We start from the raw sequence: 19,112 nt of genomic DNA on the forward strand, positions 1-19,112 counted from the left end.
AGGAACTGTCCAGAGCAGTAGCAAATCCCCATAGAAAACCCTCTTCTGCTCTCCAGATTGGAAAGAATACACCACTTCCAGCAGGACATACAGCAGCTGATAAGTAGTGGAAGATATAAGATTTTTTTATAGAAGTAAATTACAAACTTTCTGCCAACAGTTGATTTGAAATAAACAAAAAAAAAATTCTCTGGAGTTGCCCTTTAAAAAACAAAGTGAGATGTCAGTACAAGGTAGCACCAACTGTGCTGCCACATAACTCATCATAAAGTTATTTTATTGCCTCTAACCACCTGATGTGTACACAATGTAAGGTTTTCTTTCTGTACTATATGTTTGCATAAAGTAGAATACAAAGAGGAACCAGACAGAAATACAAGTCTTTGGAGTTGGCTCTATCACCGCCGATACTATATTACTCCATCCCGCAATGGGTTCAGTGTTTTGAAGAATATATTAATTTCACTCAAGAATTTCGGCAAAGATGAATTAGTCTAGCGGGATTAGATATTTTGGCAGCGACCGATATGGGCCGACAATGCGTGAGAAGCCTGCCGACCCCCCTATTTTTGACATATGCCTTTCACTACCTTTCATACTTTGGACTGATCATTAAAATATGGCAGCAGGAGAGAGATAAAGTGCCGTTCCAGCCAGGCCAACGCATTGGAGCAAGTTGTGTAATGGGATAAGTATTCCTAGTCTCAAGTTATAATATAGTTTTAGGATGAAAAGACCCATTGAGGGGATGGGAGGGATTTGGATGGTAGTGGACAAAATTAGTCACCACATTTTGTAGGCATGTGTTGGAGTGTGGGACGGTATATGTAGCAGAGCTGTGTTGGTATTTTTTATTTTTCTTTACAAAAAGAGGGGGAGGGGGGGGAGGCAAGGGAAATGTAAAGAAGCCAATGTACCATGATCTAGATAGGTCCTCACCTGCCAACTTATATAAAGATATTGCAGTGTATAAGATCTATATAGAATAATGAATGAAGCAGTTATTTTTAGAGTTAGATAGATCCATCTAGTGTGATCATAACATTGAAAAAGTGATATACCTCTATAGTGCCACCCGCTATAGTGTTCATGTTCTGCGACAAGAATTGTAGGCTCCAATCATGGAGATGGATGGATGGATGGATGGATGGATAGATAGATAGATAGATAGATAGATAGATAGATAGATAGATAGATAGAAAATAGATAGATAGATAGATAGATAGGAGATAGATAGATAGATAGATAGATAGATAGATAGATAGATAGATAGAAAATAGATAGATAGATAGATAGATAGATAGATAGATAGATAGAAAATAGATAGATAGATAGATAGATAGATAGAAAATAGATAGATAGATAGATAGATAGATAGATAGATAGATAGGAGATAGATAGATAGATAGATAGATAGATAGGAGATAGATAGATAGATAGATAGATAATAGATAGATAGATAGATAGATAGATAGAAAATAGATAGATAGATAGATAGATAGATAGATAGATAGATAGGAGATAGATAGATAGATAGATAGATAGATAGGAGATAGATAGATAATAGATAGATAGATAGATAGATAGATAGATAGATAGATAGATAATAGATAGATAAATAGATAGATAGATAGGAGATAGATAGATAGATAGATAGATAGATAGTTAGATAATAGATAGATAGATAGATAGATAGATAGATAGATAGGAGATAGATAGATAGATAGATAGATAGATAGATAGATAGGAGATAGATAGATAGATAGATAGATAGATGATAGATAGATAGATAGATAGATAGAAAATAGATAGATAGATAGATAGATAGATAGATAGATAGATAGATAGATAGATAGGAGATAGATAGGAGATAGATAGGAGATAGATAGATAGGAGATAGATAGATAGATAGATAGATAGATAGATAGATAAATAGATATATAATAGATAGATAGATAGATAGATAGGAGATAGATAGATAGATAGATAGATAGGAGATAGATAGATAATAGATAGATAGATAGATAGATAATAGATAGATAAATAGATAGATAGATAGGAGATAGATAGATAATAGATAGATAGATAGATAGATAGATAGATAGATAGGAGATAGATAGATAGATAGATAGATAGATAGATAATAGATAGATAGATAGATAGATAGATAGGAGATAGATAGATAGATAGATAGATAGATAGATAGATAGGAGATAGATAGATAGATAGATAGATAGATAGATAGATAGGAGATAGATAGATAGATAGATAGATAGATAGGAGATAGATAGATAGATAGATAGATAGATAATAGATAGATAGATAGATAGATAGATAGATAGATAGATAGGAGATAGATAGATAGATAGATAGATAATAGATAGATAAATAGATAGATAGATAGATAGATAGATAGATAGACAATAGATAGATAAATAGATAGATAGGAGATAGATAGATAGATAGATAGATAGATAGATAGATAATAGATAGATAAATAGATAGATAGATAGATAGATAGATAGATAGATAGATAAATAGATAGATAGATAGATAGATAGATAGATAAATAGATAGATAGATAGATAGATAGATAGATAGATAAATAGATAGATAGATAGATAGATAGACTGCTCTCTAAGTAAACACACATTGGCATTTAGGATTCGGTCATAAATAAGGAATTCCTGTTCCATAGACACTATGGTGGGGAATTTATCACAGTTTGGCTCCACGTCACCATATGTTGTATTCTGTCATCTACAGCGTCTATGCCTGATCAGTTTTACTTACGTCCACAAAGGTTTTATTCTTTTTTTTTTTATTCTTGCCAATGGCTCTACAAGCAGAAGGTAACCTGTTCCTGTGCCTGCACGTCGTGTAACGTTCACAGCTTTCATGCCACTGATTATTCAGTGAGCACAAAAGACGCTATGTTAATGTTACTGCCCTGGAGGACTACAGGAGTAGCTCAGTGCTAATGTCACTGCCTCTGAAAAGGGTGACCCTGGCCCCCAAAGCCCCCGGGGTCAAATAACTATGGACCACTCACCCTGGGTATTGTCAATAGCTTCTTCACCTACCCTGCAATAGTCCTAAAAAAGAGAAAGCTCTGGGTGGACAAAGCCTGGAAAATCAATATTAGGCTATGTTCACACTGCGTATGAATCCGTCCGTAGTGCGGACCGCGAATATACGCACGAAGTTTTGAGGTTGATGCGTTCGCTTGAAAGTATACGATATACGCCCGCACAGTGCACACTGCCTATGAGCTTACGGCCGGATCGTATACGGCGCCGTGAAAAATGAACAAGACCATTGTTTGAGGACGGAAATGTTGAAAACTCACGGCCGTGGATTTCCATGTGGTTCGGAGTACTTATTTCAGCCAAATTGAACTTGATTTTTCGATCCAAAAGGTTCTGCGTGGTTTACGGGGCTGGGCGAAGATTTCCAAGTAAATGACCTGCCTCAGATCGCTTCGAAACAAGCTAGGGAAGCATAACTCTACTACGGGCGTATGTTCGCGGTTCGTACGCATCCGGCCGCATCTCTATTTTTCCCACGCCTGTAGTTTCAGCCGCACATGTACGGCAGCGTAAGACCTGCGTACGGATTCATACGCAGTGTGAACATAGCCTAAAAGTAAGGGGGAGATTTATCAAACATGGTGTAAAGTGAAACTGGCTCAATTGCTCCTAGCAACCAATCAGATTCCACTTTTCATTTTCCAAAGAGTCTGTGAGGAATGAAAGGTGGAATCTGATTGGTTGCTGGGGGCAACTGAGCCTGTCTCACTTTACACCAGGTTCAATAAATCTCCCCCTATGTTTCTATGCCTGGAGAGCCGAAAGGGAGATTTATCAAACATGGTGTAAAGTGAAACTGGCTCAGTTGCCCCTAGCAACCAATCAGATTCCACCTTTCATTCCTCACAGACTCTTTGGAAAATGAAAGGTGGAATCTGATTGGTTGCTAGGGGCAACTGAGACAGTTTCACTTTACACCATGTTTGATAAATCTCCCCCTATGTTTCTATATTCTGTCTACATCAGGGGTAGGGATCCTTGGCTCTCCAGCTGTTGCAAAACTACAACTCCCATCATGCCTGGACAGCCGAAGGCTGTCCAGGCATGCTGGGAATTGTAGTTTTGCAACAGCTGGAGAGTCAAGGTTCCCTACCCCTGGTCTATATACAGACATCTGTTATGGGGGTATGTGAAGGGCCCCATGCTTGGCTCACTAGATAAGACCTAATGAAGCAAACCTCCCACCGTTTACATTCTGGGAATATTTTGGAATCCGGTAATAGCTCTTTACGGCATATGTTTCCATTAGGACCTGGTTTTTTTTTGTTTTGTTTTTTTCAACTACACAAATTGACTAATTGTTGTTTATTTTCTTAAACCAATAAAATTAATTTAAAAAAACTCGACATATCAGATCTAAACGTTTTCTTAGGAAGATCACAAAAATGCCGAAGACTCCGAAATAACCCAAAGCGTCTTCCAAACTATTAGCGAATGTCGAGGATACGTAGAGGATATCAGCGAGATCTCTTATCACTTCTGTCTCCACACAGCCGCTTTGATGTTCTAGTCATATAACTTTGATTAATAGTTATTTTTTTTATAGAAAGTTTCATGACAAGTTCACTTTTTTTGATCATTGCTCTGCTTTCCCCTATAGGAATTTGGCTTGTTACCTCGTTTGTTTTTTTTTTTTGTTGTTTTTTTTTGTGTGTCCTCTAGAAATATTTCCCCATTTGGCTTTGATGCGGTTTTCATAATTATAACAGTATTGGCAAAAATGACTGGAATAATAACAATTACGAAACGAGTTAACTACTTAAAGGGATATTCCAGTTATTGTAAATGAAGATTATATTAATACCGCTTTCAAGATCTCTGTTTGCTGTCATTGAATATTGGATAAAGATATATCCAGATGGATACATCCACGACTTCCATAGCTGTTTATGACCATCGCATGACAAGGGCAGATTTGTATCCCATGGATGTAAACACTCATTTAAAGGGATTTTGAAAACTAAGAAGAACTAATACAGAAAGTATTTATACTTTTCAATATAAAATCAATAAACTTAGTTTAATTTAGCTGTAATATCCCTTTAAATGCTGAAACATATACTGTACACCTGCACATATACTGTACACCAGAACATATACTGTACACCAGCACACATACTGTACACCACCGCATATACTGTACACCAGCACATATACTGTACACCACCACATATACTGTATACCACCACATATACTGTATACCAGCACATATACTGTACACCACCACATATGCTGTACACCACCACATATACTGTACACCACCACATATACTGTATACCAGCACATATACTGTACACCAGCACATATACTGTATACCAGCACATATACTGTATACCAGCACATATACTGTACACCACCACTTATGCTGTAAACCACCACATATACTGTACACCAGCACATATACTGTATACCAGCACATATACTGTACACCAGCACATATACTGTACACCAGCACATATGCTGTACACCACTACATATACTCTATACCACCACATATACTGTACACCAGCACATATACTGTACACCAGCACATATCTGTACACCACCACATATACTGTACACCAGCACATATGCTGTACACCACCACATATACTGTATACCACCATATATACTGTACATAACTGCTATAGACAGTCTGTAAATCACTATGGACAGTCTGTTCTCCAATAAACTCCACCATATACATATATGAATACCGCCACATATTCACCCTAGTTATCCCTATATTACGTAACACCTATCAATATCACGGCATTAGGCTGGGTTCACACTATGTATATTTGAGGCTGTATTTGTGAGGCTGTATAGCAACCAAAACCAGGAGTGGATTGAAAACACAGAAAGGCTATGTTCACATAATGTTGTAATTGAGTGGATGGCCGTCATTTAATGGCAAATTTTTGCTGTTATTTTAAAACAACGGCTGTTATATTGAAATAATGGCAGTTATTTACCGTTATATGACGGCCATCCACTCAATTTCAACATTGTGTGAACAGAGCCTTTCTGTGTTTTCAATCCACTCCTGGTTTTGGTTGCTATGAGGACCTGACTTGAGGACCAAATACTGCCTGAAGTATACAGTGTGTGAACCCAGCTTAAAGTGTAAGCTCACATGGGGGAGAACTTCATGACTTTTACTATGTTGTTTGCAGTTTTTGCTTTGGCAATTATATCATTATTATTTATTATATTATTATTTTATCATTGAAAGAGTAGTAGATGCTTGGAAGAAAGTTCCAGCAGATGCAGTTGGTAAAAAAAACTGTAAGTGAATGGGTTAAACATATATCTACCCTTAGATAATAAAGGAAATAATATGCGGGCGGACTAGATGGGCCAGGTGGTCTTCGTCTGCCAACAATCTTCTACGTCTTGTACAGGGCCATGGAAGATGACGGCACTATATAAATAACTAATAATGTCCGGCTATGTTCTTATAACTTTAAAGCTGATAAACACATTAACTATTGTTTTACCATAGATATGTTTGATAGCTCAAAGTTGTCTCCTGAGTCGTCTAAGTAAATATCCTATTACACAACATAAGCATAAAAACGTCTCACAATCTAGAAGTATGTACAGTCACGACGCTTATCCCCCGCGCGTACATTTCTGTATTGGAAAACTGACACTATGGCCTACTGTAAATATACCTTGAGCAATGACCAATGCGATTATAATCTTATTTCGCTCTACTTTTTGGAACTTTTTCCATTTGGAATAGTTAAAGGTGACAAGTAAAATTGTCAAAAAGTAGCGATTTTATTATTGTATTATTATTATTATTATTATAGCCTAGCGTTTGTCATTCGGCACTATGGCTTATTATAGTTTGAAGTCAATTGTCTACAATATAATAAAAAAAAAATAATAATAATAACATTAAATTAAAAAGTTATTTTCTTTACAGTTATTTTTTTAAAAGTGTTTACATTTTAAATTAAATTTTTTTTCTTTTGCAAATATTTACAATAACACCCTAAACTTATTGTAACTGCTAAATGAATGAGGAACAAAACTAGATCTTGTACTATAAATATATTATTATTATCCTTATTATTTTATTATCTCGGAATTCATCCTTTGCTTTTGTATATCAGCGTTGTACGTGACTGATTCCTGACGCAGCTACTTTTTTAACGTGAAGCTTTAGATTAGTGTCTATCATGTCAAAGTATGAATCTAAATGGTCATAATTTCCACAATTACTTTTTTAAGATACAGCAAAACTAAGTAAGTCAACTAACAGTGATATCACAGCGCGCAATTTATAATTTTTTTTGCTATGGTTACAGATAAAAGTAATATGTTCAATTTATAAGTTTTTATGTTATGCTACACCTGTGAAAAACATATATATATATATATATATATATATATATACATAGTTTTAAAACCAATTCACATTAAAAGTTACAATAACATTGCACAGTTCTATGCAGTTATATTTTATAACACAATAGTCTATATAACAGTGTATTAGAAATCACAGTACATTAGAAACCCAGCAGAATGTATAGATCATAACTATGCTGTCAGGATTTTAATTCTAACTTTCTTTTTAGAATTACTAAGTCATGTGAGACAATAAATAAAAAATTTAAAGATTTTAGGTTGGGATAAAACTACTACTACGGTGAGAATAATTGTACAAAAAGAGAAAAACCTAAAAAACTACAAGCTCTGTTTTAAATATGGCCGTGAAATAATGAAAAAAGTCACTTGCTTCTTATTGTTACCATATTGTCATTTATCACTTTAATTGCCAATTTGAGAACGTCCAGTAACATATTCCTCATCTGTAACTTATGAAATAGACAAATTAACTCCTGTGTAGCCAGAGGGCAATGGGAACCTGAGCTGTTCTGAACTTTGCAGGGGAAAAAAATTACAATCAAAAAATAAAAAGTTATGAAGCATTTTTTTTTTTTTTTAGGGCCTTGATATTTTACTTCTACCCAAGCGAACCTGCTTGACTAGGGGAAAAAAATACAAGGATCACTACTTTTTCAAGTAGTCAAGTTTTTGGAAACCAATAGATGATATTATTTAGTATTGGCCTACTTGTCAGTAATCAATGAGATGCAGGTTAGTTAGGTTATCTATAGAATCATTTTTGATTTTTTTTTTTTTTTTAATTCAACTTTCGAAAAGTTTTCACTGTAAAATTGAGAGATCAGAGTCAATAAGCTGTGGCGTAAGGCTGATCGTAGTCAAGTATCACAAATAATCCAAATACAATCATTCGGAACAGGAGAGAATGACGGTTGAAGACCATGTACAACTCCATTAGAGGGGTTGTCCGCCAAAGAGTTAATGAAACATGGCTGTTTATAGGGAGCTCCTCCAGTGGTAAGCATAGGTGGAGCAGCGTAGAGGGGTCAGATGCTGGACAGGAAGCGGTATTGGGTTACATGACAAGATGAAGGACAGGCTCTAGTGTTGGTAAAAGCCCACTCCTCTTTACCATACTTTGCAAGGAAACAAGTTAAACAGGCAACTAGCCACTCCAGATCACATAACACCCGAAGGGGATCTTCATTTGTCAGCAAGGAGACAACAGTTCAGTTCAAACAGGCTCGGCCGCATTCATACGAAATAAGTGCAATAAGCTTTAAAAGTCGACAAGAAACTTTTTTTTTTTTTTTTCTGGAATGGGGGTAGAGGGAGGCCCCGGAATCTTGTTCTTATATGAATTATGAACTGAGTGTAAAATTGATCAAAGTTGTCAAATATTTGAATGGTAAAAGAACAATTAAGTATAATAAATCCTTCGAGGAATCCATAATCTATCCATAACCTATATTGTAGAGGGAGCTATAGGCTTATTTTGTACGTCCTAGACCATACGTAGATGTAGCAGAGCTGAGTTTGCTTACTTCCGAGATAGTGCATCAAATAACTTACTATGTTGACCTACTGGTCTGGCCAAGTGACAGGATCAGCACTGCTACATCTCACAGGCTTAGTTCTATAGTAAACAATTGTCATTGATGGAATTATTATCAGTTCGGCCCAACGCTAACATGACAGAGACTACATAGAATTAACCCCGTATGCCGCTAACATAGAAAGGGTATGAAATGTATCACGGAATACTAAAAAGTAAAGCAAACTTATTTACAACTTAGCGTCCGGTTGTACCACAAATGGCACAATTCAATTTTTTATTTTCTTTTTTTAAATATTTGTGCAACAGCTGAATTTCCTAATTGTTTAAGATCCCCGATCCTTTCACGTTGTAGGTCACTTTCTCAAGAAGATAATGATTTCTTGGAGAAAATGAGGTATAAATCTTCATTTTGGAGGCAATTAATGTGTTGATTTCATTTGTGCCCCTGAGCTATCCTTGTAATTTGCTCAAATAGCTTTATGTCCCCTGCACAGCAGAGCTCTAAGCTAACCTAGGTTCTAGCAAGACTTGTTGGATGGCAATTTTTTATTTTTTTTTTTAAAGTTCCAGCCTATGGTTTTAGGACTGAAAGCTTTAGGTTGCAACGTGACGTGGACATGGCCGCAACAACTTATGGAATTTTAGGGGGTTAATCAAAAGTTTGAACAAATTAGTTCAAATCTAGATTAACCCCTTAAAGTTACATAAGGTAATGGTTCGGCCATGTCTGCATCACAGCCAGTCTAAAGTTTTGGGTCCTATATGTTAAATACAAAGATTATTATTATTATTATTATTATTATTATTATTATTATTATTATAAATCAATAATAATTAATAATTTAAAAATATATATATATATAAACCCAATAATAATGATAATACATATTAGTAATGATAATAATAACAATAATACATTATTATTATTATTAGTAGTAGTAGTAGTAGTAGTAGTAGTAGTAGTAGTAGTAGTACTAATATGTATTATTATTATAATTATTAATGGTTTTATATTTGTTTTTAAATTTTTTTACAAATAATTTTCCAACATTCCTATCACAATCTCATGATTTCCTATTATAATCCTATTACACATTGCATAAAATTGAGACAGAACATCTCAGTTAACCCCTTGTGTCCCTGCCAGTTTCCTAGCTATGGGGCTTGGTTTGTTCTGGCTGTGCCTACAGTAACCAGCAAGCAGTTCCCAGGAGACACTCTTATTACACTCTAGTAGTAGATAATAATCATATTACAGGATTTATAAACACTAATAAGAGGATGAACTAAACAAATAGCAGTTACACACAGTTACATCTATCTATCAGCCCTATTAATATCACCTCTATAGAACAATGCAAACAATTGTATTCTTTTTGTATTTATTATAGCATTATGTTTATTGACATTGATATCAACAGGGAAAACAAAACATGGGAAGAGTCAAATGAGTTGACAAAGTACATAGAGCTCTTCTAGAACAGAAGGCACCACCTTCCCCCTTGCTGCAGTCACCATCTCATTAACCTTTACACTGCCAAGCTTATTCTCCCCACTAGAGGCGAGCACTTGCACCCCATGCAGTCACCGCCATTGATTCCCCTTTAATTCAGAGTGAATGCACACAGTCAATTAACCCTTGCCTCACGCCTCCCGAATCCTATAGAAACAACATTAGCCCACACAAAACATTAACCCCTTACTGTTGTATAATGAAATCTTTATGGAAGGGGGAAAAAACACAGTTCATACATTGGGCCTTTTCCTGCACCAATTCCTTTGGCAACCAGAGAGGTCAGTGAGAGCACAGGGGGCATCTCCTGTATAATGAGACACTATGGGATAAGGCCAGGTTTGTATGTTATAGGAGCACATATATATATAGAGGAGGATATTACAGAGAGGGAGATGGACGCTGTGTGCAAGCAGCCTGGCCACAAAGCAATGTGCACTGAGCTCTGAATATGCTCGGCCAAGGGAAACTGACAAGACAACCTAATGAAGCGTGCAGCCAGCCAGAGCAAGGCCCAGTGCTGCTCCCTGCTATGTACCAGACCACCTAGACTCCTACACACAGCACTATCACCTATAGGATGTATATATGTATACTCCTACACACAGCACTATCACCTATAGGATGTATACATGTATACTGCTACACACAGCATTATCACCTATAGTATGTATACTCCTACACACAGCACTATCACCTATAGTATGTATACATGTATACTGCTACACACAGCATTATCACCTATAGTATGTATATATGTATACTCCTACACACAGCACTACCACCTATAGTATGTATACTACACACAGCACTATCACCTATAGGATGTATATATGTATACTCCTACACACAGCATTATCACCTATAGTATGTATATATGTATACTCCTACACACAGCACTATCACCTATAGTATGTATATATGTATACTGCTACACACAGCACTACCACCTATAGTATGTATATATGTATACTCCTACACACAGCACTACCACCTATAGTATGTATACATGTATACTGCTACACACAGCATTATCACCTATAGTGTGTATATATGTATACTCCTACACACAGCACTACCGCCTATAGTATGTATATATGTATACTGCTACACACAGTACTATCACCTATAGGATGTATATATGTATTCTCCTACACACAGCAATATCACCTATAGTATGTATATATGTATTCTCCTACACACAGCACTATCACCTATAGTATGTATACTACACACAGCACTATCACCTATAGTATGTATATATGTATACTGCTACACACAGCACTACCACCTAGAGTATGTATACTACACACAGCACTATCACCTATAGTATGTATATATGTATACTGCTACACACAGCACTATCACCTATAGTATGTATATATGTATACTCCTACACACAGCACTATCACCTATAGTATGTATATATGTATACTCCTACACACAGCACTATCACCTATAGGATGTATATATGTATACTCCTACACACAGCACTATCACCTATAGGATGTATATATGTATACTGCTACACACAGCACTATCACCTATAGTATGTATACTCCTACACACAGCACTATCACCTATACTATGGCTGGGTTCACACTAGGTATATTTCAGTCAGTATTGTGGTCCTCATATTGTAACCAAAACCAGGAGTGGATTGAAAACACAGAAAGGCTCTGTTCACACAATGTTGTAATTGAGTGGATGGCCGCCATATAATGGCAAATATTTGCTGTTATTTTAGAACAACGTCTGTTATATTGAAATAATGGCCGTTATTTACTGTTATATGGCGGCCATCCACTCAATTTCAACATTGTGTGAACAGATCCTTTCTGTGTTTTTAATCCACTCCTGGTTTTGGTTGCAATATGAGGACCACAATACTGACTGAAATATACAGTAGTGTGAACATAGCCATAGTATGTATACAGGGCGATCACTGCACACAATCCTCACACCAGATATACACAAGACCCATATCATACAGTTACTACACCTACCTATACATAGCTCCACTATACTATATGATCACTGCACACAATCCTTACACCACATATACAGAATACACATATGATACAATTACTATACTCACTGATACATAGCTTCACTTCTGTCCTTACTTACTATACTATGACTGTCTTTACTGTACTATGTGATATACAGAATACACATATACAATTACTATACTCACTGATACATAGCTTCACTCATATCATTACTGTACTATGTGATATACAGAATACACATATACAATTACTATACTCACTGATCTATAGCTCCACTAACATTATTACTATATTATGTAATATACAGATTACACATATGATACAATTACTATACTCACTGATCTATAGCTTCACTCATATCATTACTGAACTATGTGATATACAGATTACACATATGATACAATCTATAGCTCCTCTCATACCATTACTATGTTATGTCATCACTGCATTATGTACTATACTATGACTGCACAGAATCACATCACATATACAGATTACACATATGATACAATTACTATACCCACTTACACATAGCTCTACTCATATCATTACTGTACTATGTGATATACAGAATACACATATAATACAATTACTATACTCACTGATCTATAGCTCCACTCATATCATTACTGAACTATGTGATATACAGAATACACATATACAATTACTATACTCACTGATACATAGCTTCACTTCTGTCACTACTTACTATACTATGACTGCGCAGAATCACATCACATATACAGAATACACATATGATACAATTACTATACCCACTTATACATAGCTTCACTTCTATCATTACTACAGTATGTGATCACTGCACAGAATGACACCATATATATACAGAATACACAGATGGTCAAATTCCTATATCCACTGATATATAGCTCTACTAATATCATTACTGTACTATGTGATATACAGAATACACATATGATACAATTACTATACCCTCTGATATATAGCTCCACTTATATCATTAGTTACTATACTATGACTGCACATAATAACACCACATATACAGATTATACATATAATACAATTACTATACTCACTGATCTATAGCTCCACTAACATTATTACTATACTATGTAATATACAGAATACACATGATACAATTACTATTCTCACTGATCTATAGCTTCACTTCTGTCATTACTTACTATATTATGACTGCACAGAATCACATCACATATACAGAATACACATATGATACAATCTATAGCTCCTCTCATACCATTACCATGTTATGTCATCACTGCATGTAATTCTTATATCGTAAAATATAAATTGTACAGTGCACATACACTCCTATAACATAATATAATAACTACTTCTATCTCCTATACACTACTACTAGTATACATACACAGTGTGATCACCCCTATACTCCCACCAGTATAACCATCGTCATTCCTCATATATACCATCACCATACATACACATACACATCTCATATATACCATCCCTATACATACACATCTCATATATACCATACACATACATACACATCTCATATATACCATACACATACATACATACATACATACATACATACATACATACATACACATCTCATATATACCATACACATACAGTCAGACCATTGTATCCACTGTGTCCTCTAAACCAAGAAGTGTATCATCCGCAGAAGTCTCCCCCAACTCCTGGCTCTGCAGCTGCTGCAAACTCCCATCGTGCTCCGGCTGTCGTGGCTGATAGGGGTTGTAGTTTTGTAACAGCTGGGGAGTCACATGTTGGGGAATAGTGAATGTTCAATACAGAATCTCTACTACAGCTACTAATACATATATGTAGCTGTAGTGGACATTCTGTATTAAACATTCACTATTCCCCAATATGTGACTCCCAATATATATATATATATATATATATATATATATATATATATGGATCAATGTAGGCTGTATATTAACTACAGTTCAGCATAAAGTGCACAAGGTCACCTTTTATATGCAGCGCACTAATATATATCAGCAACGCACATACTTTCCAGTTTCATGACATATACACACACAGCGTTATTACTACCTGTACACCTACTGTACATTTACCACCATGTATAACACTGTAGCCACTGATCACTCCCCTTACCACCATCATCATCATCAATAAATATACTAGAGTTATCACTGTACAGATCACAATAATCATCATTATCATTAAATACACTAAAGTGATCACTGCCCCCAATATACATATAGTTCTCTTAACTATCACACATGGAAGCACAGATCACTCTAATCCTCCTCATCATCATCATCAAATACACTAGAGTGATCACTGCCCCCAATATACATATAGTTCTCTTAACTATCACACATCGAAGCACAGATCACTCTAATCCTCATCATCATCATCATCAAATACACTAAAGTGATCACTGACCCCAATATACATATAGTTCTCTTAACTATTACACATAGCACCGAAGCACAGATCACTCTAATCCTCCTCATCATCATCATCAAATACACCAGAGTGATCACTGTACCCAATAAATATAGAGTTCTCTTTACCATCACACATAGCACTGTAGCCACTGCACATCATCATCATCATCATCATTAATAAATATACTAGAGTGATCACTGCACAGATCACTCTAATAATCATCATTAAATTCACTAGAATGATCACTGCTCCCAATATACATATAGTTCTCTTTACCATCACACATAGCACTGAAGCACTGATAACTGTAATCTTCATCATCATCATCATCAATATATAAATATACTAGATTGGTCACTGCCCCCAATATACATATAGTTCTCTTTACCATCACACATAGCACTGAAACACTGATCACTCTAATCATCATCATCATCATCAATATATAAATACACTAGAATGATCACTGCCCCTATATACATATAGTTGTCTTTACCATCACACATAGCACTGTAGCACAGATCACTCTAATCATCATCATCATCATCAATATATAAATACACTAGAATGATCACTGCCCCAATATACATATAGTTCTCTTTACTATCATACATAACACTGTAGCACAGATCACTCTAATCATCATCATCATCATCATCAATAAATGCACTAAAGTGATAGCTGCACCCACTGTACAGATCACTCTAATCATCATCATCTTCAATAAAACACATGCTCAGCGTTATCGCTGCGTTTTTCAATCAATTTAAACTGGACCCTATGACTATCATTATTATTACTACTATTATTATTATTATTATTATTATTATTATTATTATTATTACTATTATTATGATAGTATTATAGTCCCCAGAATTGAGGATCTGGAGAAGCCTGAGCAGCAGCAGCTCCTCCTGCCAGGTCTCATCCCAGATCAGGGCTCTAATGAAGCAATAATAGGCCCATTATTCCAAAATCTTCATTTCCTTAATCATATGCAAATAATAGGAAGGCCCCAGCAGCAAATGGGGGGAATATCAATAGGGAATAGGAGACACAAGAGCCCCCATCCCCTTCTCCTTACCTGATCTGTGAGGTTTGCTGATCTGGTCATATCTTCACTGTCTGACTTGGATCCACCTTCCCTGTCCTCGATCACCAGGTCTATGGGCATTTTTCCTTTCAAACAACTAATATACCGATGGCAGAAATTGTCGCACAGTTCATGTACCTAAATCCATAGCAGGAGGGGGGGGGGGAGAAATAATAAACGATATAATCAGGCGTAGATAAATAAAATTGACAAGAGCAATCAGGATCTCCTGGTAGCACAAACAAGGGGAACTCATTGCAATTATCCTCCTGAGACCTTTCTTCCAAGACGCATCAGGAATTAGGAGGAACTTTTTTTTTTTTTTTCTGCTAAAATAGAGATATCTTAGAAAATTGACACTGACAAGATGATTCACATGCTACAACCAATGCAACACCCGTGCTAAATCTATCTGCTCCTGGAGGGGGGGGCTGCGACCATAACACAAATGGTGGTGACCTGCATGGGCGACATTTAGAGTCCAACTAGTCCTTTCCATCTGCTTAAGGCAAAAAAAAAATACAAGGCAAAAAATAATAATACAAGGCTGGAGAAGGTAGAATAGGATAGGGGCCTTGTGCTATAATATTTCAAGCCATAGAGAAATGGAATAAATAAAATTAAAAAAATGCGACTTTTATAGCTGGCATCAAACTGCAATCCCCTTTTATTGCTGAGATGCAAAAGAGACAGTAAAATGACATTATCAGCCTTCAAGAATAGTATAAGACAATGTCTAGAATTTTAACCTTTTTTTTATAATGTATTAAAATAACAATAATAATAATAAACCCAAATATATTATTATTATTATTATTATTATTATTATTATTATTATTATTATTAATAATAATAATAATAATAATAATAATAATAATAATAATAATAATAATAATAATAATATTATTATTAAAAACAGTAATATAGACACAGGCCTGGATTTAGTAGCTAAAATAGTGAATAAATGACACACAAAAAAAGAGAAGAATGGATTGTATGATTTGTCTTGACTCTAATGTCGCAGACATCTATGTAAATTCCCTATTAGCCATATCTGAGGATGACCACACATCACATGCTATTTTACCTTTTCTAATTCCAATAGATGAAACCTTAATACTTGTATAGCTTGGATCATCTGCAAAGAAAGAGCCAGAAACACCATGATCACTATTACAGCCTAATACAGTCCACAATATACAGTCCCTTCCTAACCTGGACTTATACTGTCCATCTCCTACAGCAAATGGTCTGGGGTTTCTGTCCTTTGGAATCCCCTAAATAGTGGGGGGGCTTTTGATGAGTTTTCAGTCTGTTTGTCTACAACTATAGGGGGGGGGATGTGAAGACTAAAGGATTTGACAACCCTAAATAAACCAAGAAGCTGATTACTCCAGTCACTTAGTGGGTGTCATAAAAGGGGCCATCTCATTTAGCATATACCTGGACTCTCTTATCCCTAGGTCAATGACTAAACTGTTTTAGAGTATGTTCACACAGGACTGACCTGCTGCAGTTGTATTTTATAAAAAAAAAAATTATGCGACAAATCTGCGTCATTTCAGTCCTGTGTGAACATACACCCATCTGTGCAACATAAACAAGGAGAATAAAGTACAATATATAATTGATAACATAGAACAAGTATAAAATAAAACAAATCTTACCAAGTTATCCAATTCCGGATTGGAAGAAAACAATGGTTTTTCTGCTCGAATCTGAAGCCAGATAATAGGGGAATACAATTACTTTTAGTTGCCATGAGTTCCCAATTAGCTAAAGTTTCTATGTAGTGATGGTGAGATTTGTCAGGGGCTGTATGCATTGGGTTGGTGTGTATAGTCTTATCATACATGGAGACTGACATAGTATGGGGGATTATCATGCATTGTTTGGCTGACCTGCTTGGCGAATACTGCAATGTCTTCATTGAAAGACTCAGAGGAGCACACATCCCCGCCTGCCACCCCGGGCTCTCTGGGGGTACAAGTAGCTAATTCACATTTCTCAAAAATCAGTGCTAATAGAGGGAAGAGGGGGTGTCTGCAAGAGAAAGACAACAGATCAATAAGGTCTGGACCCTCCATGCCACATGGTCAGAGAGGGGGCATATACCTCTATATACCACTATAGTGCTCCACAACACCGCAGGCCCAGGGCAAGACTGAGCTACAGTCATACACACAGCTAACATACATAGGCAAGCTACAATACACACAGCTAACATACATACATAACATAACATAACATACATACATACATACATACATACATACATAGGCAAGCTACAATACACACAGCTAACATACATACATAACATAACATAACATACATACATACATAGGCCAGCTACAATACACACAGCTAACATACATACATACATACATACATAACATACATAGGCAAGCTACAATACACACAGCTAACATACATACATAACATAACATACATACATACATACATAACATACATAGGCAAGCTACAATACACATAGCTATCATACACACAGCTAACATACATAGGCAAGCTACAATACACACAGCTAACATACACAAAACATACATACACACAACATACATACATAAATACATAACATAACATACACACAGCATACATACACACAGCTAACATACATACATACATACATAACATACATAGGCAAGCTACAATACACACAGCTAACATACACATAGCTAACATACACACAACATACATACATAACATACATAGGCAAGCTACAATACACACAGCTAACATACACACAACATACATACATACATACATACATACATAACATATATAGGCAAGCTACAATACACACAGCTAACATACACATAGCTAACATCCACACAACATACATCCACACAGCATACAAACATTACATACATACATTCATACATACATACATACATAACATAGGCAAGATGCACTACAATGGTTAGGTGCAAGAGATTTGGTATATTTATCTGTATGATAACACAACATATATATATATATATATATATATATATATATACCTATTCACACGCACATATAACGCAATGCGCTTTTTTGTAATACACAAGGAGCAGTGCAAAAAAACAAACCCACA

General features: G+C 35.6%; 1 protein-coding gene across 2 annotated transcripts in view; it reads right to left on the reverse strand.

Moving 5' to 3' along the window:
• Window positions 1–19,112, reverse strand: part of MEIS1 (Meis homeobox 1) — a 140,084-nt gene that overhangs the window by 116,779 nt on the left and 4,193 nt on the right. For both annotated transcript variants that reach the window (XM_069955539.1, XM_069955541.1), the window contains exons 3-6: window positions 17,923–18,064; window positions 17,689–17,739; window positions 17,109–17,159; window positions 16,013–16,159 (exon numbers count right to left, since the gene is read on the reverse strand). In XM_069955539.1, coding sequence (XP_069811640.1) covers window positions 16,013–16,159; window positions 17,109–17,159; window positions 17,689–17,739; window positions 17,923–18,064 — 391 coding nt within the window. The remainder of the gene's footprint in view (window positions 1–16,012; window positions 16,160–17,108; window positions 17,160–17,688; window positions 17,740–17,922; window positions 18,065–19,112) is intronic.

The sequence above is a fragment of the Dendropsophus ebraccatus genome, chromosome 15 (assembly GCF_027789765.1).
Source record: "Dendropsophus ebraccatus isolate aDenEbr1 chromosome 15, aDenEbr1.pat, whole genome shotgun sequence".
Lineage (NCBI taxonomy): Eukaryota > Metazoa > Chordata > Amphibia > Anura > Hylidae > Dendropsophus > Dendropsophus ebraccatus.